At 34.3% G+C, this 27,739-nt stretch overlaps 1 protein-coding gene across 33 annotated transcripts in view; it reads left to right on the top strand.

Moving 5' to 3' along the window:
• Positions 1-27,739, top strand: part of ADGRL3 (adhesion G protein-coupled receptor L3) — an 847,777-nt gene that overhangs the window by 404,672 nt on the left and 415,366 nt on the right. For all 33 annotated transcript variants that reach the window (XM_086704954.1, XM_086704959.1, XM_086704957.1 and 30 more), the window contains one exon: positions 9,949-10,162. In XM_086704954.1, the coding sequence (XP_086561080.1) occupies positions 9,949-10,162 (214 nt within the window). The remainder of the gene's footprint in view (positions 1-9,948; positions 10,163-27,739) is intronic.

Raw genomic sequence — 27,739 nt, 5'->3', positions numbered from 1 at the left:
TATTACACTGTAATCTAACACTGCTCTATATAATTTGGACTGTATTCTGAATCTGATTTTAATGCTCTTTCTGATTTGACCACTGCTTGGTTCTGCCATCTGCTTCTGATTCCCTTGTGAATGTATCTTCTTTCTAACCCAGCTTTATTGATATATAATTGACATATAATATTGTGTAAGTTTAAAGTGTATAGTGCATTGACTGATGTACTTACGTGTGTAAAATGATTACCACAATAGGATTAGTTAATATCTTCATCTCCTCACATAATTGCCATTTATTTTTCTGGTAAGAACATTTAAAATCTACCCCAGCAACCTTTAAGTCATAATACGGAATTGTGAACTATAATCACTGTGTTGTACACTAGATCCTAAGAAGTTACTCATCTTAAGATTGGACGCTTATGGATTTTGACCTCCGTCCTCCTATTTCCTTCATTCCCAGCCTCTGGCAACCACTGTTCACCTCCCTGTTTCTATGAGTTTGGCTTTCTTAGATTTCACATATAAGTGTGATCTTTGTCTTTTTTCTGTCTGACTTATTTCACTTAGCACAATATACTCAAGATCTATCCATGTTATCACACATGGAGGGATTTCCTTCTTTTACATGACTGAATAATAATTCATTATGTATGTATATATGCCACACCTTCTTTATCCATCTGTCCATCAGTGGACACTTAGATTGTTTTCATGTATTGGCTATTGAGAACAATGCTGCAATGAACAAGGAGGTGCAGATCTTTGTTTGAAATCCTCTCAGAACTCTGAGTACCTCTTTCTTTACTCAGAATTTTGATCTGGATGGAATATTTTGTTATTTCTCCTCCTGTATTCACATATTGTTTCATCTTTAATGTCCGACTCAAGCTTGCTGCCTTCAAGAAATCTTTTTTAAGCATCCAAGCACATACTTATCATTCCGTTATTTTTTAATGGGTTCTACATAATTCATTGTGCTTTATGATGTTTTAAGCCTTGCATAGGTGTGTGCATTCTCTAACTACAAGCTTCTGGAATTCTCTGGAGACACTTAGGAAGATTCTCAGTACTTTTGCTCTAAATCCTCTGCCCCATCTGTCCTCCTTGCTCCAGACTTTTACTCTTCTGGTCTTGGTGTCATTATCCTGTAACCTTTTGTTTTTAGTAATCATGGATACCATCTCTTGGTTTTTGTGACTTGCCACACTCACATTGTTAGTCTGTGTTTTCCAGATTGTTTTCCAACCATATTGATGAATAAAATTTCTGAAACTATAACATTTTATATATCACAATTATCCATATATATGGATCCATATTTAGGGGTATTATATGTGTGTATATGTTATATATATATATATATATATATATATATATATATATATATATATGTATAGACATGTGTGTATAGACATGTGTGTATAGACGTGTATATACATGTGTGTATAGACATATGTATATAGACATATATAAAGATATATATACAAAGATACAGATGTATATAAAGATATAGATATATAAAGATACACATATACACACACATATATATTATATTTTATTATATTACATTATATTCTAATATATAATATTAGTATGAAGAGATTTATTGTGAGGGATTGGCTCATGTAATTATGGAGGCTGAGAAGCCCCGCATGATTTAGTGTTTGCAAGCTAGAGGCACAGAAAAGCCAGTGGCATAATTCCAGTCCAACTTGTAGGCTTGAGAACCAGGGAAAGCAGTGGTGTAAGTCTCAGTCTGAGTTCAGACGCCTGAATCTGGAGAGCCACTAAGTGTGCATCCTGGTCTATGTCTAAAGGCCTGAGAACCAGAAGCATCGATGTCAGAGGGTTGGAGAACATGGATATACCAGTTCAAGCAGAGAACAAATTCATACTTCTTCTGCTTTTTTGTTCTATTTGAGCCCTCAGAAGATTAGATGATAATCCACCTAAATTGGTAAGGGTGATCTTCTTTATTAACATACTTTATCAAATGCTCTTTTCCAGAGACATCCTCACAGACACACCCAGAAATGATCTGTTACCAGTTACCTGGGCATCTTGTAGCCTAGTCAAGTTGACACATAAAATTAACCATCACACACGTGAATTTTCATCATTTTCTTGATTTTATGTGATAACTCTGAAGCTTCTTCTACCACATTTTTGGAATCCCATTCTGTGCAGAACCACTCCTTGGTCTGAGATAATCCCCAGTGTGGAGGAAGAATTTAAACAACACCCATGCCTTATGGTTAATAACTCCCAGCGGCCACATTGTAGGTGATCAGTATGCATTGAGAATTACATTAGCATATCTTCTTTATTTTTTTTAATTGTGTAATTCTTTTCACTGAGTTTTTATTTATCTTGAAATTATAAATTGTACTCTTAAGAACGTATTGAACAGCCAGTTTTGAGTTTTTAACATTTAGAAAAAGATTGGAATAATTGGTATAGGTGAAAATTGACACAGTTTTAGAAATTTTATCCCTCATGAATATAATTGGAAGATAGTGTGGAATATAATTTTATTGAACGTTGAAAAGTCATAACAAGTAGATATGAATTCATTTATTCAAACAGTTGCTAAATTTTTAGACATTCTCTGTGTGGACAATTTCACTTGAAGACCACGATTTTGTATATGTATCCTCAAAAAGCACAATTAATGTTACCCTCATGCTAAAGCTCCTTAAGTCAAAAGAATAGCTTGACATTCATTAACTGTTTTATAATATTCCACTCAGTAGTACTTTTTTTTCATGTAATTTCAGAAATTTTAAATTTCATGTTTTTTGGGGGGTTTGTTGATTTATTTATTTTATTTATTTTGCTTTGTTTTGTATTTTCCATTCAGACCATAATTGCCTTTGGTTATTTCTTTAGTTCGTTTTTAATTAGTTTTGTTTATTTATTTTTGAGAGAGAGAGAGAGAAAGTGAGCAGGGGAGGGGCAGAGAGACAGGGAGACACAGAATCTGAAGCAGGCTCTGGGTTCTGAGCTGTCAGCATTGAGCCAAAGTCAGATGCTTAACTGACTGAGCCACCTAGGCACCCCAGGTTATTTCTTCAGTTTTAATTGTCACTGTGAAACACTTAATTAAATACTATAATATTTAAATTATATGTGTTTTTTGCTGAAATAAATATGTTGAAATTCAGTGTATTCGAAATATATATATTGTAGTGGAGATATATATTTTATATATATATATATATATAATATATATATACGATATCTTCTTTATCCATTGATCAGTCGATAGACATTTGGGCTCTTTCCATAATTTGGCTATTGTTAATTATGCTGCTATCAACATTCTGCCCCCTGCTGCGAATCAGTATTTTTGTATTCTTTGGATAAATACCTAATACTACAATTGGGTCATAGGGTCGTTCTATTTTTAACTTTTTGAGACACCTCTATACTGTTTTTCAGAGTGACTGTACCAGTTTGCATTCCCACCAACAGTGTACGAGGGTTCCCCTTTCACCACATCCTTGCCAACAGCAGATGTACTTTTAAAGAAAGTACATGATAGGTTGATATTTCATTGGGTTTCAAATGTTATTTTTTGCTGCCAAATATTTCAGACTTGACTTTCAGAGCACATTTTTTAAAACTTGGATAAGTGTGCTGGCATGTAAAATGGTACAGAGAAAATACACATACTTAAGAAAATTATGTCATAGGTTCTCTTGAAACTTAAAATTGGACGTATTTGCTTTGGGGCAGCATGTAAGTAATGACGTTTTATTTTTGTTTTTTTTTAAGTCATTGGTGATAAGTAGAAACTAACCCACTTTCAGATAGTCGTTTCCCTCTCCATAATTAAGAAACACCTTTAAAATCATTAACTGTGATTTACAAATAGTTTTACTTTTTTTTCTTATAAGAGACCGATCTCTTTCCTTTTTTAAAGTTTTCAAAAGAGCTCCCCCCACCCCATGATTATTGACATACAGGGGAAAAAATGTTCTTAGCACCTAGTAATAATCATTTTTAAGTGCTGAAAACTGTATGTGTGTGTATACACATTTATTTGTATATTTTTTCATATAAATTAAATTATAAATAAAATTATGTATGTATATATATTTAATCTGGTGGTCTAAGTGATCATTTGAGCAAAGGGATGGTAATATTAGACTTTCTGTGTGGGTCATTCATCATATTTTTCTTTTATTGATTTGATAATTCTTCAATATCTGTCTACTGGTTTCAGGGTCCACCTTTTAAACATTTCTTCAGTGGCTTGAAACAATAAGCATTTAGCATCTGCTCTGGTTTTTTTAGGTTAGGAATATGGGAGTAGTTTACTTAGTTGATTCTGGCTCAGTGTCTCTCATAGAGTTGTATTTCCTCAAAAACAGGATTTCTGGTATTTGGAGGACCAACCTGCCTTGCTTGGCTGTCCTCTCCATTGACCTCTCCATTGGGCTGGTCCAGTGTTCTCAAGATGTGGTGACTGGCTTTGCACAAAATGAGTGATCAAGAGAGAGCCTCAGGCTGCAGTATCTTGTTAATGAACTACTTTTGGAAATCACACACTCATTTCTACCACATTATGTCCATTAGAAGTGAGTGCCTAAGTAGTGTCTTTTCAAATGAAAAGGGAATAAAAATGGAGAACTGTCAAAGAATTGTAAACATATTTGAAAACTGCCATATGGACCTCTTTAAGAAAATCTGTATTTCCCTCCCTAGGTTATTTTATCTACTGCTCTGATTTCAGATACTACCTTACAATTTTCAAATTTATAAAGATCTCCTTTCTGAGTCATTAACCTGTATTCAACTTCCTACCAGATTCTGTTCATGACACGATAATCTAGCCATTTGCTTATGCCAGAAGCATGGTAGTTATTTTTGTTACCCTCCCTTTTATTCTTCTTGTTCAGCCAATCACCAAATCATGCAGTTTTCTTTTTGTTCCTAAATATAGATCAAATATGTTCTCTGTCATTATTCATTGAAAGCAATCATCTTGTCCTTACTGCCACAAAATAGCCTTCTATTTTGCATTCTCTTATCCATTCTTAAAAAAAATTATTTGGTAGATTTAATTCTATTTCAATACACAGGATTTGGGTTAAACAAAGCACAAAGGTAAAGGAATGGAAGATAAACACAAACATAAGCTGTTTTGCTAATATTTTTATATTCATAACAAACATATAGAGCAGGCTGAAGATTTCAGTCTCTGCTAAATGCAGATTAGGCTACAGGCTTTATTTTTTTGAATGGGTTCTTAAGTATGTGGAATAATTCATGGAAAATCCAACCAGATTTAAATAGGGCATTGAAGACTTGACCTGGGGAAATGCACACGTGCTTGTGCACGCATGCGCATGCAAACACACACACACACACACACACACACACACACACACACACACACAGATTCATCTGTCCTATAAGTAAGTTTCCTTATCCTCAAAGCAGTGGTAGGTAAGTGGTAGGCAGCTTAGTCTGTTTAATCAGATTCTTCCTTGAATAGATCCACAGAGCCTCTCTCTGTGGGACTCTTCTCCTCCTTAGTGTTTATGGATATTCCAACTTCTGCAGCCATCCCCTTCTTCTCTATAGCTACCCAGTACACCACTTCATGTCCTTACCATAATTTTAGCCTGTATTCTACTTCTGAACCCAATTAATAGTTGAAAATTTTTTATGTTATTCTGACTTCTTAAATTCACCACATTTAAAACATAATTAATTACACCGGGTTATGCTCTCACTCAACTAACTGGCTGCTTGCCTCTGTGTCTGTGTTTAGCCTTATTCTTATCGACAGATATCCTGTGCCCTAAAATCCTATGTCTCAAGTAACATTCCCTTCTTTGAAAGCTCGCCTCTAAAACCCTAAGGTTCTCCTAGCAGGTCTCTGAGCCCCGTACTTGGTTGGGATCCATAAAGAATCATTTGACTAGTATTTGGCCACCAGCTTTTACTCTCTGCCTTCACCTCCACCTCCCGTCCCTAGACCGGTGTCTTTGTTATTACCATCCACAGTTCACCAAGGACTTAGGGCATTTTGAGTCAAACGTCACCAAGAGGGCTTAACAGTAGAAGAGAGAGGCCGAAGAGAGAAAGAAGAGGTTTCAACAACAAGTGCTTGAGGCCTCAGAAAAACAAAACATGAAAGTAGTTTGTGCTGCAAACAAGTGAGCAAGAAGAGGGGGTTTCTTCTCTTGTTATTTAATCCCTGGCCAGGAGCACTTTTCATTAGGTGTGTGTTTGCCATGGAACGCGGGCAGTTGCTGAGTTTCTGGCCATCTTAGAGGAGAAGATTAATTTCATCCATGACTCCTTAGTTCTGTGGTCAGTGGGTAGTTCCATAGTATATACTACATAGTACCCGGTTATCAGATTTTACATCTGAAATTTTTCCAGTTTATTCAGCTAATATCTATTACACATCAAATTATAATACTCTATTTTTTGTTATAACAGATTAACAAATGGAATAAAAGTGAGAAGGAGTTCTAGAATATGCCTTCTTTGCCTCACATTATTTTTCCACAGCCACTTCACAATGCCCAATGTAACATTACTCTGATACAGTATGTAATAGATGATTTCACGGACTCTCCTGCATTTGAATTGTTGACATTTTCCATGTCTTAATCTTTAGGGAAAATCTGTCTCTTGTTAGCACGGTAACTGAATGGTTAAAAAACAAGAAACAACACAACTTTTAACTTAAAGCATATTTTTCCCCCATTGGACTTTCGTTGCTGATTAAAGCATTTAGCAACATAATTAAAAGTAATTTAAATAGCTAATTAGATAATGTTATAGTTTCCAGTAATACATTCCTTTAAACAAAGCATCCATCATTTAGGAGTGCAGTTTATCACTAGGTTACTGATACAAATGCAATTATATGTTAAATGGAAGAAAGCATCCACAAATCAACTCTGGCTCTCTGTAAAAATTGCCATATATATATATCACTTTTGCATAATTCTTACAGGGTCAAAAGAGATACATGGAAAATCTTGGCCTCCACATTTTAGTTGACTTTGCAACTGTCTAGTGTCTGGTTCTAAATCATAATTTTGACAGTTGAGAACCAGAATAAAGCTATGTCTACATACACATGTTTTGACAAAAATTGATGAATTTAATTAACCAAATTGTCCACTTAGTCAAACAGATGCTTTGACTGTATGATTTGCTTATTTGTTTTGTTTCCTTGTTAAATTAGCTTGTTTTTTTTTTTTTTTTTAACTTAATTTAACTTAATTGTTTAAGTTAAAATATAGCCAGATCAATTCAATGTTTGGAAGCAGTTTCAATGGTATTTTTTAAATAGTTATACTGAAGTTAAGAAACAAATTGCCTTTTAGCAAATGCTAAAAAATTTACTGGAAATTCTGATTTCAAAACGTTTTATTAAAAACAAAAAATAAAAACCCCAAAGAAACAAAAACAACCTCTATGATCCCATTCAAATTGACCAAATCAGGAAACTGGATTGCCAAATTGGAATATTTTTATCATTCAATGATTCCATTACTTAAAATACTAAGTACAGTAATGAAAATATCTTTATCCTTAAAAATAGAATCTCATTATTAAAAAGGACTTCATGTTTTAACAGCCATCTAATTTCAGAGTGATAGATAAACAAGGATATTTTATTTTAGAAACAATAGAAATGCATTGTCTCTCTATTGTGGGAATACCCTGTCAAAATTTTGGCTCAAGACCAAATGTTAAAAATAATGTTACAACCAACCTCTAATTATGTTAACTCTCCCATGAATGCTGTGGATGTGCTAGATTCTTGTGTGTGTGTGTGTGTGTGTGTGTGTGTGTGTGTGTGTGTGCGCGAGAGAGAGAGAGCGAGAGAGAGAGAGAGAGAGAGAGAGAGAGAGAACACAAAGGAGATGTTGAATGACAACCAGAATGGAATTACCTGTGTGTGCTTCTTGAGAACTTTAAGTGACCTGCTCACAAGTTATACATGGGGTGTATGGTACAGTTATAGCTTTTCCAAAACTTTATAGAAATGAGGTAAAAACTAATGTCATTCTCAATTTTGAAATAATAGTTATGGTTTCACAAACCAAATATTTCCTCTAAGTTTCAAGTGAAAATATTTATAGAATAAAATTTCTCTCTTACCCACCTCTACTCTATTTTCACTTCCTTGTTCCTCTCCTCCCTTCCTTTCCTTTCACATTTCATGCTTAGTAAGAGAGCCACAATAAAAGTTGCATATTTTAAATACATATTTTTATATATGTACACATTAGTGAATTAATAAAATATTAATGCATATTTATACTTCCAATTTATTTCCATAATTAAATCTCTTATGTAGAAATCAACTTATTAGATAGTTGGTAAACACTTAATTGAGAATTTCAATTCTATGCTTTTAAAAGAAAACCTGAGTTATTACAATTAAACATTTGACTTTCTTCCAATAATATACTGATTATGTTCACAATCTGGGAGTGGGAAACTTAAACTTGACATGAAAAGATGGGTAACTCCCTGTATAAAGATGAAATATATATGTTCAGCAAACATCTAAAATCAAACAACAAACTAAAAGAACATATTTGCCACCAAGATAAAGGATATTTTTAAAATTTTCTTGCTATAAAAAGAACTTTTACAATAGCAAACCATGTATAAATATAAGCAAACAATTCATAAATAAAAGGAATATGAAGGATTGATAAACATGAAAATATGTTTCATTGTACAAATAGAATACTGAAAAAATTTAAAAAGGACACTGTATCATTCTTTGTCTACCACATCGGCCAAATTTAAGGGAATTGGTAATATGTAATTTTGAAATGAAAAGTGATCCTGGTAGAGCTGTGCATATTTATTAAGTTTTTTGGATATCTAGTTGTTGACATTTGCCAAACTTGAAATGTATTTCCCTCTTGATCCACCAATTTCATTTATGGTATAAAAATATACTATAAAATATATTGGGATAACTATATTTTTTTCTAAAATACTATAGCTAAGGTATACAGATATGTTTATGCTTTTTTGCAGTATTATGACTAAAACATTCAAACATTCCCAAATGCCCATCAACATAAGATCAATTGTATAATGTTTATAAGTATATATAATGCAACCATTAAAACTGAGGGCTACAATACACAGATGAAAAGAGATATCCATTAAATTAATAAATAGATAAAGGTATCAGACAACATGTGTAGTGTGTTATACCTGAATAAAATGTAAAAAGGAGTAGGAGGATCCTTACAATGTCTATTTGTTTTTTCTGTAGAAAATTCTAGTAGGAGAGTCATCACAGTTCTAACTGGTTATCTCTTGACAGTGGCGGTGGGGGCTGGGGAAAGTGTGTGGAGGGAGCTGAAGGCAAATTTATTTTTTCTCCATACAAATCTCTATTTTCTTGTAGAACACTTATTATCCCTACAATTAAATCATAAAGTGCACTGATTATGTTAATTATTACTGAAAAATGAAAACTGTTTTAAAGTTGAAATAGAATACTTAAGACGATATGACTCAACAAAAATGCAATTTTGGGGTAATACTTTCTATAAAATAAAACAAAACACATGCATGTTACCCCTCAGATTTACCTGAGAATCTTTCTCTACAAACTGGATAATATTTTTGAGTGGGGGAGAGGGGGGTAATATTTCTTTATAGTCTTTATTTCATATAACAGCCAAAATTTTAGAAAATCCAGAGGGTTTTTTTTCCCCATGTATACGAAAACTGTATTAGATAGTATTTTTAAGAAATATCTGTTATTCTTAGATTTTTAAAAATAAAGTTATTGAAGTGAGAAATATTCTATTTTAGTTAAAATTGTTAATTGCGCCCAGTTTGTGTTTTTGGTGTTAGTGTATCTCAAACACTGGATAGGCAAACACGTGTACTTCTCCTTTGTGCATAATAAAGACGACTTACATTTCTTCTTCCTCCTTCCTGTAGCTTTCAGCCGTGCCCCAATTCCGATGGCTGTGGTCCGCAGAGAGCTCTCCTGTGAGAGCTACCCCATTGAGCTCCGCTGTCCAGGAACAGATGTCATCATGATAGAAAGTGCCAACTATGGGAGGACTGATGACAAAATTTGTGACTCTGACCCTGCTCAGATGGAGAATATACGATGCTATCTGCCAGATGCCTATAAGATTATGTCCCAAAGGTATGATACTTCTAATAATCTTTTTCTTGGGTGCATTTAATGTAAGCTCTCAGCCTGCATCTGTGTGACCTATGGACCTTAAGTAAGAACACAAATAGTATGTGTGTTTTAGAATCATTTGAACTACTTTTTCCATATCAAATTAGTTCCCCATATTACTAAAATGCTAGTATTAGAAATTGCAAATGGCATTTGGACGTTATTAAAATTTATTAGATTAGTTATTAAGTTGCCTGGTCTACTCTGAGTGCTTTGGAACTGGGATGATTAGATGAGAAACTAAATTTTTCACAGTTTTCAAAAACAGACTTTTATGTAATTTTCTCTAGAAGCTACAGAAAAATTATTTTAATGCTAATAAATATTTCCTTTCAGTGTAGGAAAAAGAATAAAAATTAATAAGCAATTTTTATAGCCATTAATCAAAATGTAGTAAAAGGCTATTGATTCATGATTTTTTTGGCCTTGAAAACAATGAAAAATTATTTCTTTATTATTTAGTTTACGTAATTCATTTAAACGAATCAAAATATTACCATATTCAAATAAGGTAAGTTAAGGTATCATACGATATCACTGGAAAAGGAAAAGAAGGTCTTCAATTCTGCAGAGACTGGTCAATAGGAATCCACACTGTAAAAGGTTTAAATTATACTAAAATTATTTGATAAATTGGCTAAATATTACATATCTTACAAATAGTTGTTCACTATTACTATGATTTCTCAGAAATTAGTGAAGTCATTAATTTACTATAAGCATTCATACCTTCTGACTATATGCTCACAAAGTAATTTTTAAATAATCAAATGACCTATCTAGTGAATTTTTTTTTCATAATTTTTCTATTTAGACACTTCTTCCATTATTTCAAGTGTTCTTAAAATATAGGGGAAATCATAACATATGTAAAAATAAACAAATTTAAGTACATAAAAAACAAAATCAATAACTTTAACCTTTTGTCTTCTCGATGCTTAAAATTCTGATATCTATGTGTGTGATTAATAAATTGGTAGAATCGCTATCTTATTTTCTATAAATTACTGTTATATAGGTTATTAATTGAAATTACAATATGCCAGGTTTTTGACCAAAGCATCTGCATTACACTTGAAGGATAATGGTCTCTCTGAGCAAATCTGAGGGCTTTTGTTTGTTTCTAAAACCTAAGTCATGATAAGGTGAGTATTAATGAGAAATAAAAATTTTAAATTAGGGATTCCTCTTGATATAAGTTCATTTGGTTTCATTTGGTTCTTCATGTGTTTCTCTCTCATTGTGGATCTCTTCTTGTTACACATTTGACTTGCCTCCACTATAATTAAATTTTCTGATGATCTGCTTAAAAAAGTTGAATTATTGGGGCGCCTGGGTGGCGTAGTCGGTTAAACGTCCGACTTCAGCCAGGTCACGATCTCGCGGTCTGAGAGTTCGAGCCCCGCGTCAGGCTCTGGGCTGATGGCTCAGAGCCTGGAGCCTGTTTCCGATTCTGTGTCTCCCTCTCTCTCTGTTCCTCCCCCGTTCATGCTCGGTCTCTCTCTGTCCCAAAAATAAATAAACGTTGAAAAAAAAAAAATTAAAAAAAAAAGTTGAATTATCATCTTGCGCAAGGTGGTAACAGGTCTGTCCTGCCTGGTTTTCCATGAGTAGAATGAATGGGCACTGTGACTAAATTGTTACTTTATTTGTTTCTGTCAGAACAACATACAAAAGTGGATTCTTTGAATCCATTTGAAGTGTGGGTTGAGGAGGAGATTCTGCTTTTCAGTGGTTATTAGCTTTTGATTTCAATGTAGCAGAAGCATTAACTTCACTAGCTCTTTGATCTCTTTATGATTTTCATTGAAAATGTTTTAATCCTTTTATTGATATTATTAATGGCTCCCAAAATAAGCCCTTAATCTTATAATTATTGCAAAAAAATAGTTACAATGGATCCTCTCAAGTGGCTGAATTAGATGGGATGTGTCTGGAAAGTGACAAATCTGCAGAGTGAAATGGCTTTAAGCACACTGAGTGAGTCATTTGTGGAAGCCCTCCCCCCCCCCCCCCCCCGGTGGTTTCTCAAAGTGAGAATTGTCAGCTGAAATAACTGTGGTTGATTTTGTGTGGAGGCAAGTTCCTTGGTTGTATCTTGACTATTAAATGTACTACATTTACACTTGGCCAAAATAAATGCTTTTGACTCTTGGATAGATGAAATTAGGTTCCATCTTGTAAGTTCCCAAGAGATGAGATGGCCATGTCTGTTTAAGCTGCTTTATAATTAATGAGCTTTCACTGTCATGCCAGTGACAGCATGTTAAATAATGCTAATAATTTCTAATTATGATATGGATGTATCATATTCATAATGATATGTACAGTTTAAATAATGCATTTGAAACTAAAATTATGAGGAAACTTTTTCTAAAAACTATCTTAGATAATTATTGTTTTCTCTCATTTAAATTTCTAGAAAGGCATTATATTGGTGTCTAAACATTTTTAAGCATGTCTCTAGATTGGAGGATTATTATTACAAAATGTGAAAGGTTTTTGTGTATCCTTGCATAACCTTGTTAAAAAGGTTTTGTAACTTACTTCAGCCTCATGAATTAGCTGGATGTCACAGGCAAGGACAGGCATGAAATATTATCCATGTAGATGTTTGAATACACATTGAACAAATACATACATAAAATTGTTACTTTTATGTATGTATTTATAACAATAACTGTTAGTTATTTTGATTTCCATGTTTTTCCCCAGGAAAACTATGCAGTCTGCTATCTGCTCCAGGAGAGCCAGATTCCTCACTGCTTTTCAGATTACACCTTATGTAAATCCAAGTGTGTTCTTATACCATTTTGCCTTCATCCTCTCTGAAAGTTCTGTGCTTTTACCTCTTCTTTCATTATCCTACTTAGAAGACCTCTTAAAGTGTCAGAGCACATTTCTTTATCCTTCTTGGAACTTCTAATCTCACTTGCTATTATCTACATCCTTCTTTATTGTATCTAAACATTAATAAACCCATATTATCACATCCTAGACAATTGCCTTGTCTAAAGTAAATTGTAGGCTTCTAGAGGGCAGACTTTCTATTGGTTTTACCTAAAACTAACTTTTTATGTTTAATGCTATGTAAATGAATAAGTAAATCTGCTCTCCAATTGTGTGATGCCACTTGGAAGCTTTCTTATTTCTGAATGATTTTTGTTTCTTTTTGTGTTACATTTACACACTTCAGTGAGTTTTAAAAAATGGTATATACAGCTTTAGGATCTAAATGTGAAAATGACTGTTGGCAACTGATAACTGCAGAAATTTTACATTTTGAATTCAGCTGATGTTTCATGCTATCTTCAGTTATTAATAGATGTATTTCCATTTTTAACTCCACTAACACTTGAAAATACACAGCATGAAGTTCACCATGACAGCTTTAGAGTTTGGTGGATAAATAAGCTGGGCATGGTCCCTGCCCACAAAACTATAGCTCTTTGGCAGATAAAAGTAAACAGCTAGATTGTTTGCTCAATATTTTATTTTTATCTCATTTACATTTATTGAGGAGTTCAAAAAAAGGAAAGCTCTTTCAGCTAGATAATATTAAGGAATGTTCATTGAAGAGAGAATGTTAAGCTGATCCTTGAAGGATGGCAGCATTGGTGGAACCAGAAGAGACCAAAGTGATAGTAGATATATAAAATATGAGTGCCTGGGCACCAAAAAAGAACATGAGGAAACAGATTCCCTTCAATAACACTTCATCCATACTGTTCTGCCTTGGCTTCAAAAGCTTATTGGTGTTTGTTGGGCACTATTAATCTCTCTAAAGCTTCCCCAAATGTCCCAGTACTTGAGGCCAGCTCCCCACCAACCTCCCCATAGATGTGGTGCACATGCTTTTAAGAAATCTTGATCATTCAGGGGCGTGTGGGTGGCTCAGTTGGTTAAGGGTCCGACTTGGGCTCAGGTCATGATCTTGAGCTTGAGCTCAAGATCTGAGTTTGAGCTCTATATCAGGCTCTGTGCTGACAGCTCGGAGCCTGGAGCCTGCTTCAGATTCTGTGTCTCCCTCTCTCTCTGCCCCTCCCCCGCTCATGCTGTGTCTCTCTCTCAGAAATAAATAAATAATCTTTAAAAACAAAAAGGAAATCTTGATAATATGATGATAAACTAACTTTATGCTATCTATCCCCTTGTCAATATAAAGTCCTATTGGAGTTATTCTTTATAGTTGGACATAAATTCCATCTAAATGTGGGAAGTTTGAATATTGTATGACATGCTCATCCCAACTCTTTGGACACATATTTTGAGTATGTGGTATACAGTCTTACTTTATGTAGAATTGCTTACACTTTTCAAATTGAAAAGGCATTTGCAAACAGGTATACATGTGTACATAGTGTATATTTATTGAGGTATAATATACATATGGGAAAGTGCACAGATCATAAATATATACAACTTAATGAATTTTCACAAACCCAGCTCATCTAAACAACAACCAGCTGAAGACACAGAACATTAACAGCACCTCTGATGTGGCCCTTTCTGCTCTGCACCAGCCATACTCCACATCCCTGTGTTTTGCTGCTACTTAAATCAGTTTTGCCCATTTTATAATTTAAGTAAATGAATTCATATAGTATATGATTTTTGATGTCTGGCTTCTCTCGTTCCTTGCATTCATTTTTATATATAACTTTACTGAAGCATTTTTACACATTGTATAATTCACTCATTTCAAGTGTATGATTTTTAAAGTAAATTTACCACTTTACCAAGTGATTCGATATCATCATAAATCAGTTTTAGAATGTTTCCATCACCACATTGAGAGTCTGATGCCCATGTGATAATCCCCATCTCCCTCCTACCCCATGCAATGACTAAGGTATATTCTGTCTGTATGTCTGTTCTTTTGTGTGTGTGTGTGTGTGTGTGTGCGCGCGCGCGTGTGTATTCTTAAAAAAAATTAATGTTTACTTATTTTTGAAAGAGAGAGAAAGAGAGAGACAGAGTGTGAGTAAGGGAGGGGCAGAGAGAGGGGGACACAGACCTGACACAGGCTCCAGGCTGTCAGCACAGAGCCTGACGTGGGGCTTGAACTCACCAACAGTGAGATCATGACCTGAGTCGAAATCAGACGCTTAAGCAGCTGAGCCATCCTGGTGCCTCTATATATGTCTATTCTTAATGCATTATGTTTCAATCTAAAAAGTGAATATTTGAAATCAAGTGAGACTTAGTGGGCATTTCAGTGGGGACAAATCAAAGAAATAGCAGTTATTTTTGGAGGCATGGATATAAATATGTTGCTTGTATTCTGCATTCTCTTGGAATCAAAGATCATAATCTAGCCATTTAACAAATACCCTCTAGAGTTTTCTACCAAGTAGAAATGTTAAATATATAAAGTAGGATGATTTTTTTTTCTATTTCAATGAGTGATCTAGGTTTTACTTTTCATCTTCTACCAGCATTTTAGCAAGATTACATTTTCACATGTCATAGTCACATCAGGAACATGAAAAAAAAAAAAAAAAGTCAGGGAAGGAGTGAGGAAGGGAAGAAGGGAGAGGGAGAAAGCTGCTTCTCACCTTTCTGAAAAAGTTATATTTCAGTTTATATCAGTACCACTGCAGGGGATTTTACAGCTTACAAAAAGATCTTGGCTTTTGTTGTATTCTATCCTGGTGAAGTTAAGAACTCTTTCAATAGCAGTCAAAGAAGAAATGTCAGTGGCAATTTTTATGTGTACGTAACTGAGTAAATGTTCTGAATAACTGTGTATACATACATGAGTTTTTCAATTGAGTATTCTCCTTTGCTCCTTTCACCGAATTATTACATTATATCTTGCATTTTTCTTCTGAATTATAACAGATCAAAAATAATCCCTCATATCAGGGACTTTTCCATTGAATGCACATTCTATGCAGTAAAAAGAACTGTTGAGTATAGAAACTATAATATATAACTCATTGCCTTAAGGATTACTTTTTGTGTGTGCATGTTTAGTAAAAAAAAAAAAAAAAAAAGTAAATGAAGGAAGGAAGAAAGGTAATTATCAAATCCCAAATGTAGAGAATATGGAGAAGTTGGGAAATTCCTTTCTGGAAGCCATTTACCTCCTTTTTAATATTTCAGCCTATTTCAATTCTGAGAATATATTTTGGGAATGTCCTACTAAAATGCTTTCTAGTACTTCTTGCTATTCACATTTAATTTTGAATGAAATTATGTTATGAAATTTGAATGAATTATGTTTGAAATTTAAGAGTTTAGTAAATGGTGAAAATATTTCAGGATTGGTTAAGATAAAAGCTAAAGGGAGTTATGTTGTCTGTCTGTTACTGGCCATGGGGAATGTTAACCCCTTGTGCAGTCATTCCCAAAGTGTGGGTCATGGCAATCTGGAATTCCTGAGCTCTTTGCAGGGATTTCTGGAGGGCCAAAACTATTTTCATAACAATACTGACTTATTATTTGCCTTTTTTATTGTATTAGACATCATGCCAAAGCAGTGCTAGGTAAAACCGATGCCATCTTAGCAGGGATAAAGACAGTAGCGGTAACGTGCTTTTAAAAATTTCTCAGTTTTAATTGCTAATATGACACATAATAATATAACTCATATAAACCAATAGTCTTTGAGAATCTTAATAATTCTATGATTTAAAGAGTGACAAAGGGTAGGAGAATTGATACTCAGCAAGTATTTTTTTCACTTCCACTTATGGCTGAAAATTAGTTATATTTTGTCTTCATTATTTTTACATTGAATAATACTCAATGTATTTGTTTTAAAATCATCTAGAGTTTTTTTCATGAACTAATTATTATTTTTTAAATCTTTATTTATGAGAGAGAGAGAGAGAAAGAGAGTGAGAGCGAGTGTAGCAAGGACAGAGAGAGAGAAGGAGAGAGAGAATCCCAAACAGGATCCGCACTGTCAGCACAGAGCCTGACACAGGGCTCAAACTCACAAACCGTGAGATCGTGACCTGAGCAAAAATCAAGAGCCAGATACTTAACCTACTAAGCCACCCAGGCACCCCTCATGAGCTAATTATTATTTATATTGAAGTATAGTTGACATATAATATTATGTTAGTTCCCAGGTGTACCACATTGTTATTCAATCATCCTATACATTATGAAATGCTCACCATGCTAAGTGGACGAACCATCTGCTACCAAAGTCATTACAATATTATTGACTATATTTCTGTTGCATATTTGATTTATAAAGTATAATATTTTTTAAATATATATACTGAATGAGCACCTTAATTGTTTCCCCACCTCCAGCTCTTTAGATATTTTTACACTTTGTGGTCAGTCTGAAGAACTTGACATCTTGTGGAAAATATTTAGAAGATATCACCATGGAAAAAATGATAAAAAGTTTCTGAAAAGGAGAGTATATAGTGTATAAACACTCTAGTAATTATCTTTAGTATAGCTTAAGTTTATAAGGAAAAGAACGAAGCAGATTATGAACATAAATTCTGTCACTGATTTATTGGATACCGCAGGACTCTGGAGAAAACTAAGTGGTAGTGATATTTAGCAGCCATTCAATATGATATTTCAGTTGCTCTGTCATTAGTAATTTTAAAGATTGCCGAGGCTACTGAGGGAGTGAGTCTCCAAGTATTTTGACTACCTTTTAGGTTTCATTTTCCTGATGAGGAGACTGAGGAACATGGAGTTTAAAAAGTCACCTAAGGGGCACCTGGGTGGCGCAGTCGGTTAGGCGTCCGACTTCAGCCAGGTCACGATCTCGCACTCCGTGAGTTCGAGCCCCGCGTCGGGCTCTGGGCTGATGGCTCAGAGCCTGGAGCCTGTTTCCGATTCTGTGTCTCCCTCTCTCTCTGCCCCTCCCCCGTTCATGCTCTGTCTCTCTCTGTCCCAAAAATAAATAAACGTTGAAAAAAAAAAAAATTAAAAAAAAAAAAAAAAAGTCACCTAAAATTATTTACTATACAATGGCGTAAGCATGGCTGCTCTCTTTGGGTATGTAGCCCATGATTTTTTTTTTTTTTTTTTTTACTGTTTTTTTTCTTCTTCGAAGATTCTAAAAATAATTTTTGTTATCAGAAAAATTCTTTTCATTTCTCAGGACATCAGAAGAAGCCAGTGAAAGTTTCAAATCCATCCACAATTTATAAATTCAGTTAATCTGTTGGTTAAAGAAGAGTAAAGTTTTTTTTTTTTTTTTTTAAAGAGGATAGAAGAGATAAGAGATTTTTTTTTTTCAACGTTTATTTATTTTTTTGGGGACAGAGAGAGACAGAGCATGAACGGGGGAGGGGCAGAGAGAGAGGGAGACACAGAATCGGAAACAGGCTCCAGGCTCTGAGCCATCAGCCCAGAGCCTGACGCGGGGCTCGAACTCACGGACCGCGAGATCGTGACCTGGCTGAAGTCGGACGCTTAACCGACTGCACCACCCAGGCGCCCCAAGAAGAGTAAAGTTTTAATAAGAAGCCAACCTTACAAAATTGATCGATATAGCCATTGAGTTAGATTTTTAGGAAAATATCCTTTCCTTGCCTGCTGATTATTCAGGAATTTTACCTTTAGCTGTAGTTTTAATATTCAGGGTATGATGTGCTTGTATAAATAGGAAATACATTCACTTGTTACTGGTGATAATGATACTTATTTACTTTTATTGTGTGCTTTGTATTTGCCATGAACTCTGGTAAAGAATTTACCTTTCATTAGTTCATTAATATTTCCCCGTAACACTAAGAGATAACCATTATTATCATTCCTATTGTACCAGTGAGGTAGTTAAAGCACATAGAAATTTTCTTGATGACGAATTTATTTTAAGCCAATGTACTGTCTTGCTTGAGAGATTTGAGGCTTTGTTTATTGTCGCAAGGGTGATAAAATGATAAAGTATCAAAAAAAGTTAAGAACTGTGCTCCTGATCATGATCATGATGATAAGAAAAGAAACTCATTTTCTCTCATGCAAACATTCAATCAAACTTTGGAATTGGTTTGGTTCTGGTTTTATTAATATCCAATTACAGCTGTACACACATTTTTTATTATTAAAGTCTTGGGTAGAAATAATTTAATAATTGTGAATCTGAAATCCTCCAGACTCTAAACCTCTTTTTTATTTGAATCAATTGTGCTTATAAAGTGTTTTAGGTAATGCAGTGCTTCTTGGAAAAACAAGCATTGATAGAACAGAGCTGATTGTATTACCAATGCTAAATATTTCTAGCTATAAAAATATAAAGCGAGATTTTTTGAGAAGTTCCTATAAGCCAGACAATGTTCTAAGCACTGTGTGTGAATTAACCAATTTAATTCTTCTCCTGTGAAATGGATACTGTTGTCTTCTTCACTGATGGAAGAACTAAGGCATAGAGAGTTTAATTAACATCCAAAAGGTACATAGTTTCCTATAAAGCTGTCTTTTTTAACCTAGGCAATCCAGCTCCAAAATTCAGGATAAATATTGCAATCCATCACCTTCTGTGCTTTGTCTAAAATGTGCACTATTTTTGGGTGCCTTGGTGGCTCAGTGGGTTAAGTATTCATTTTTTGATGTTGGCTTAGGGTCATGATCTCATGGTTTGTGAGATCAAGTACTGAGTTGGGCTATCGCTGAGTGTGGAGACTGAGATTTCTCCCCCCACTTCTCTCCCCCCCCCGCCCCCTCCCACTCATACCACTCTCTCTCAAAATAAATAAACATAAAAAAGTTAAATAAATAAAATGTGTACTATTTTTAATAAAATAGACTAAATGAAAAAACAGTTGTGAACCAGTCGCTAGAACTGAAAAGAAAATATACATGCGTGTGCATGTTTGTGTGTGTGTGTGTGTGCGCACGCACACGTGCATGTTCATCCCACACACACACATATGCTATTAGAGGTTGGTTATCTTTTACACATCCAAATAATGAAAACATGGCATGGAACTTATTAAATCATGTGGCATTTATTTATTTTCTGCCTTAGGATAAATTTTCAGGCAAAAACACTTAAGTACTTGTAATGAAAATGTTCAGTTAAAAAAAATCTGTGAGATAAGATTTTGTTTTTAACATTTTTGATTTCATGGTGACACAATTATCTATAGCAATACTTCACTAAAAATGTACATATTGTTTATAATGGGTATTAAATAGAAATTTGTATCGTTCATGAAAATAAAGGAAAATGAATGTCACTTCATATATAAACTATGGAAGAGGGCAGGCTCATGAGTTAGAAAACTAAATACATTACACGAGTACTTTGAAATACTTGCAAATGAGAAAATGTATCATGCCAGCCTTTCTTAATTAAACTTGAATATAAGGAACTTTAAAATTTCCAATGTTTTGTATAATGAGATTTTAGATGGCATAAATGTTTACAAAGCTTTTGCTAATAAGTCATAAAGACGAAATCGGATCTTTATTTTTACTACACTATAGTTACTTTGTCTTGTTATATAATCAGTTTATGCCTGTTTAATATTTTTGTTTTATTTTTCATATCCTCTAAAAATTCAGTTATGCTAAAAATATTGCTAAATTTGCCTCCACGAATATTCTGGCCATAAGCTTTAGTTGATTCATTGTTTCTTTACTATTAAGAATATTATCAAATACAGCTAAATGTGAAAAAAACTACAAAAGATGTAGTTAGTAAATCATTCTTGGTAATACATTGTGAATCTTCCTGTTATGTGCTGATGTGAGAGTACTTTAACTCTGAGAGAAATGTTATTTCCCAAGTTGTTGCATAATAACTAAATCACTAATATTTGTTAATGTGAAAATTGCATTAATTGATGCTTTCCATAAAACTAGATATTTACCTTATCACATGTATATCAGAAATATATTTATTTGTGATTAAGTTTACCAAATGGCAAAAGCAAAATATGTTTTTCATGTGTATGGAGTAATTTTGATAGACAAATATATGTATGTGTGTTTTGGCATGAAAAGACTTGAAGTCTTTCCAAAATGCCGTTACCCATAACTGTTAGTACCATCAACCTTATGAAAATAAACATTTGGAGCTATTTCTTAGACTTATTAGTGTATTGAGGAAGTAAATGTTTCAAAACGAATAGAAGTCTACAGGAAGATTGCAATAAAAAGAGGAAAACATACTTCAGAAGTAATAAAAAAGGCAAGAAGCAATGGGTGTTACACAAGGAGGAAACTAGATGGCTATGGGTTTGAAGGTGAGTAGATAATTGAAATGAGGAGAACCTTTTCAGTTAAAATTATTGATATTGTTAATTGACTCAGATACACTTTGAGGTTCCCAACCTTTACCACTGATCATCTGAACAAGTCTGGATATTTTACATTTAATTAATCTACTTCTGAAGATTTGAGTTTACTTATCAAATATAGTATATTAATGCTTTGCAACAGATCCATGATAGGCCTCTATCAATATGAGCATCTTATCAAACATAGTATTCTAATATTATTTCCTCTTTTGGTAGCATTGACTTGTTTCATAATAATAGGAATTTTTATTTTCTTTTTAGAATTATACTTGTGAAACCCACCAAAGCCTGGCCGCAGGCAACACATCCTTCAGGCATGTTACCTGTGTACTTCTGATATATGTTTATATCTATGTATTTTTAACTTATATACTAAACTCTATTATATTTTTCTACCCAGACCACAAATATTTTTCTTTTCATTATGGTATAAAAATATCTATGACCAGTTTCATCACTTACAACCTTCTAGAATGTGGGAATTATTTCTCTGTAGGTATTTTAGAAATTAGGGTCAGAAAACTGTACTCCTTTTTCACAAATTAGTCTCTGCAAAATTTGTCCTAATAAAAGGCCTTTCACCTTTCCAAGGAATTCAAGTATATCATCCTTGCCTGAGGAGATAGGCTTCTGAATTACTTTCCAACTTCATTTCTAAAGAAAATGTAGAGTCCTTCAAATGACTTTACATTTAATTATTTCCTCCAATAGCATTTCCCTGCTGTGACATAAAAAAAAAAAATCTGCAACTATAACAACAAACATTATGTGTGGTATAATATTTCAATGAAAGTCATGGAAGTGGAAAGGAATAAATTAATAAGAGCAGGACAAGCTCACATGGATATTGGAATGAGATATGAGCCTCCTTCTGCAAACTAACCAAAAATGTGTCTCAGTGAACGTTGTGAGGTGCAAACACATATCAAAAGTGTTACACGTTAGTGCACACAAAGGAAAAGGTAATCCTTCCTGCGATGTGGTTGGATGCATATGGGATCGCTGTAATTGTATTAGGAAAGCATGTCAGCAGAAAATGATAACGAAGCTGCAGCATAAAATCTTATCTCCTAGATTCTTTTACTCTGTTGTGTCACAATTTCTTGCAGAAAATAATTGAAGAAAATGTTGTTTTGATGGGGATGGCATGAGCTCAGTGTATCCTTAAGAGGCGCAACTCTGAAAGTAGTAGGCCGAGCCTGCCGACATGCTTGTGCCTATGCACGCATGCGCACACGCACGCGCACGTACACACACACACACACACACACACACACACACACACACACACACGACACAACTTCTGAGATATAAATGTATAGGGTATTTATGATGTGTATTGCTAAGATGCGGATGAATTTCAAGAAAAATACCATATATTTACCCTGGAATCAAATATTTAAATTATTATCTCATGGTTTAAGATATCAGGTTTACTTTTTCTCTCATTTATTAAGAAGTAAAGGAATAGGTTTCTGATCCATTTATTTTATTCTTATGTTTGAAAATATTTATATTTTTGTTAGGAAGAGCGTACACAATTATTTTACTATTGACAGTATTGATGCTCACACAGGCAAAGTGGTCCAAGGTTAAATGTGACCCTGTGCTTTTATTTTAATTATATAAATATGTTTTCAGAACTAGTTTCTTTGGAAAGCAGAGTAATTGGTATTTGATATTATAAAATATTCTTATTTGTTGGCAATATAGAAAACTTAGCTGAAATCATTAGACTTCACAATTTAAAAATATGTTTTTCTAATTATAACAGGAAACTCATTGGAAAGGGAATATTCAACAATTGTCTAGAGGCTATTTAAGAAAAACAATGTCTCTTGGAGCTCCAAAATTGTTCTGGTTTTGCGAGGATGTTTAGTAACTACCCCCTATTCTTCAGATATTTATGCCTCATCTTGTCTGTTTGGCTCATGCACTTTAAAATCTTTGCAGTAGACTTTCGTTTGAAACCCAAGCCCTGCGTCTTACTACATGTTGTCTCACTGAGCAGTTTAGAAGTAAACTACTTACCTGGAAGACTCATAATGAAGACAGTAAAATCTATGTTTTTCCACATGTGTAGCAGCACTGTGCTAATGTGGTTTTTATTTACTATTCCTGGAGATATGTGGCTTTACATTATTCTCTATTGTTGAATAAGAGGTGCCATTCTGGATTTTGATGTTTGTTTTCGAAAGAGAAGTGTTGAAAGAATTCCTGTCTCAGAAAAAATCTCCCCAGTATGACTTCAACAATACATCAGTTTTATATTATAAAGATGGAGGTCATGATGTATTTACATGTGTAAATATTTTTCTTGCTCTACTTATTTTTAATTCTTTTATTTTATGACTTATGGGTAAAAAGTTCTGATTCTGGGAAAATCCATAAAGCACATTAAGTTTACCTTTGAAAGTCAAACAAGTTTTTATTGGGGCACTCTCATTTCTTTAACTCCTGGGACCTCAGGTCTCATGTCTCTCGTCTGTACAATCTGTCTTTTCCACCCCACTTCTTCGGCTTCATAGTCCTAAGTAAGAATGTCATCACCGTCTTACTTTAAAGTTGTCTTTGGACCTATGAATGATTCCAGTCTCAGGCAAAACACATGCCTAAAAATGAGGAAAGAATGCTCATCCAAGGTACATCTGTTATGTTCTTGCCAGAAAATGAGAGAAATGCCAGAAATGGGGAGATAATCAAAACTCTCCATTCCCTCATCCAAAGATAATTTGTTATTGTATTTGAAACATCGCAACAGGGTTCACCTGTTTATTTAGTAGAAATAACAATGCTAGGCATCATCCTGTAGATTACACACATAACCAGTGCTATTAGCATCTCTCCAGAGTGTTTGCCTTACACTTAGGAGTTCATCTACACAGCAGCAAGAGGCTGTGTTTTGAGCTGTGAAAATGTCACTAGATTGGTAGGAATGTGGCTTGGAAGTGTCTCCACAGATCATTCCTTTAGGTTCGAGATTGAATAATCAAGTTTTATAAATTTTCTCTGTTTTCTTTAAGTAAGATAGGTCCCAAACAATAATCTTCATAGATTTTTAGAGAAAAGGAGGTCTTATCCTTGTGAATTTTGTCTCACCAGTATCATGCCATTCTGCCAGTGTTGTTGAAAACATCTTGATAGACCACATAAGGAACAGTCACACACATACTGTTTACATTAGTAATTAACAGAGAATTTTAGGAGAGATTATAGGCATTGTCACCACTCCAACATTTTCCTCTTAATGAAATAACAGGCACAGTGGGAAACCAACTGCATTTTTAAACCCAGCAGGTCAAATTGTGGAACAGAAACTATTAAGTGTTACAAGGGTTTGAATACAAAGTGTGCTACTAGTAAAAATGATAAGAAGTACTCTTGCAAGGAGATGCTTCTTAGACAACCCAGTCTAGGAGTTTAGAAAACTTTAGGGTTCTCTCAAAATATATATTACCACACATTTTCTAGTACAGCTGGACAATGTGTAGGCTAACAAGCCACAAAGCCTAAATAGGATCAGAATTCTCCTTGTGAAGACCCTCCTCCATAAGACTAGAGAAAAAAATATTTAAGTAGGCTCTTTTACATAAGCTCATGAATCTGGGAATAGTGTACCCATCTCTCAGCATTCAGAATCTTTTCAGAAAGAAAAAATTAACAAGAAACAAGTTCTTTGAAAACCCAAACTTACTCCCTTTCCTCTTAGTTACCCTCCCCCCCCCGCCCTTTTTCCTTCTGTCATTCAGTTTAATGGCACCATGGCTAAGCATGATTCTAATCCCAGTCAAAGCACATTCCTAAAAATAAAGGAAGAATGATTACCAAAAGTAAATCTGTATGTTCTTGACAGAAAATGAGATAAATAGATGCTGGAGAGATCATGAAAATTCTCCATCCCGTACTCCAAAGGCAAGTCAGTGTTTTAAACAGAATATCACAAAATGGTTTACCTTTTACTACAAATAACAATGCCAATGGAAGCCTCAGACCCTCAGAGTGTTTGAGGTCTCTTCAGTACCAGTTCCCCCCACAAAAACCAAACCAAACTAATAAGGCAAACATTTTCCCCACATTAGTATTTCAGCGTTGAAAGAAAGAAAACCACTGCCTTAGTTTTAGTCTTGCAGCAATTAGAGCGTTGGATGCTCCACCATCTGACAGAGATTCTGTAGGAAAGAAGAAATGTTTGGTACTAATTAAATTTAAATTTCAAGTTTAGTTTTGTTACAAGGTGGAATCTCAGTCTTTTGCAAATTCTCCCTCTCTTTCCATCACTGGTCTGTGGAGACTAACATGGAAGCTTGGGCTGGGACTCTCCCCTGAACATGAGCCAGTGCTTCTGAGCTGAGACCTGGACATGTGTCTGTGTTGCACCTGCCCTCCACTTCAGGTTGTGGAGGTCAAGCTAATGAAAGAAACTGGGTGTGGGATCATGGACCAGACTTTATAACAACACAGCTTTTAAAATCACTTAATGTTTTAGTGAATGGCATTTTCCCTCTGAAATAAAGTGTCCAAAAAGTTAAAAAGAGAAATATCATCATAGTTTGCTCATCGGAATGAAATAACCATGAATTCTATTCTGAATTTTTTCAGATGTTTAAATTGCATATTATGTGACAGCACAAAAAAAGTCTTAAAACAATGTAAAATCTCAAATGATCCTTTCTTCCCCTCCCTCTAGTTCAAATTGCACTTGGAAACTCGATAAAACAATTCCATATGTTCTACTATAGAAGTAATTACTGCAGTTTTACGGAGTCCTAACATCTTTTGTTTACACCTAGTAAATGAACCATTGTTAGATATCCCACAGCACATGGTATGATTCATTTCTAACAGAAAAAGTATATGTATATGTATATATCTAATATATACATACACCTATATACACACACATATATACATATATTGCTATTAACAGTAATTATCACATTAAAATTATTTTCTATTTAACTATGAATTAAAAAATTGTAAGTTAATATTATAGACACATGAAGTCTATTAATCTACAAAAAAATAGAACATTTTCATTATAGTAACAAACCACCATGCACTAAAATGGAAATTAAAAGTTAATTCCATTTTTTTAAGTTTATTTAGTTTGAGAGAAAGAGCACAGGGGAGGGACAGAGAGAAAGAGGGAGAGAGAGAATCTCAAGCAGGCTCTATGCCATCAGCACAGAGCCCGATGCAAGTCTCAAACTTACTAACTGTGAGGTCGTGACCTGACCCGATAGCAAGAGTTGGGTGCTTAACCGATTGAGCCACCCAGATGCCCCAATTATTCCATTTTTTGGAAGCCTTTAAACTTGTCTCATCATGAAAAGACACGAAAGTAGAGAGTCAGATATTAGAGGAAAGAAAAACATGTTTCTATCCAAAGCTCTGGTCCTAAAAGAATGTTACTGAGTATCGACCTCCAAGGTGTCAGCCTTGGTATCTGGCCAAGGTTCTAAGCCAGAAAGGGAGAAAGGTCATGTGGGTTTCTTCACACTAAGGAGAGGATAGAAAAGAGTGCTATATATAGGGCAGGACCAGAGAGGCAGCTTCAGTTTGCTGTGTGTGTCTGGCCTGGGACTAGTGTCCACAAGAGCCAGTCTTCTGCTTGTCATCCTTCACCATTTGCCATTTCCCCTCTAAGGGATTTTAAATCACTTTGATGTCAGGCTGAAGTAAACAACCTGCAGGGTTTACATTTATCATAAAGGTAAAATGATACCTACCAAACCAAAGTGCAGTTACTTGGATTATCTGTTACTTGGGTAACCAGATGTTCACAAAAGATTGGGTCAAAAGACTGTAGTTTATTGAAGGCATTTCAGTTCGTCCTACCACCTGAATAGGATTTTTGTCTAGATTTTCCTTATTCTTTTGCCTTAACTGTGATCTGTTATGGCAACATGCTTTGGTTGTAAAACATAAAGGACAAAGTATCCACCAAAGTGGAGGAAAAAATAAAAGAGAGAAAAGAAAAGAAGGAAGTACATTTTGCAGAATTTCGATCTTCAAAAAGTAATCTTTTTTCACCTTTTATGTGTATGTATTGGGTGAAGAAGACTATTATGTTTTGTGAGAGAGAACTTGACCTTTACTCAGAAATAACAGTAGCAACTGAGTATCTGCAGCAATACTGAATAGGTAATGTGGTGCTACGTCTTAGAAGCATCAAGCTACTCCACTTGAATAGGTCATCATAAATGCAAGAATGTGCACTCTCTTTAGTAATTACATATTCTATATTAACACTGTGATGGACATGTAGTGCTACTTGTAGTCTGGAGATACAGGTAAATTATGAATA

This window comes from Puma concolor, chromosome B1, assembly GCF_028749965.1.
Source record: "Puma concolor isolate L17-30 chromosome B1, mPumCon1.1.hap2, whole genome shotgun sequence".
Taxonomy (NCBI): Eukaryota; Metazoa; Chordata; class Mammalia; order Carnivora; family Felidae; genus Puma; species Puma concolor.
Note: the sequence above shows the minus strand (reverse complement) of the source record. Positions and strands in the feature narration are given on the sequence as shown.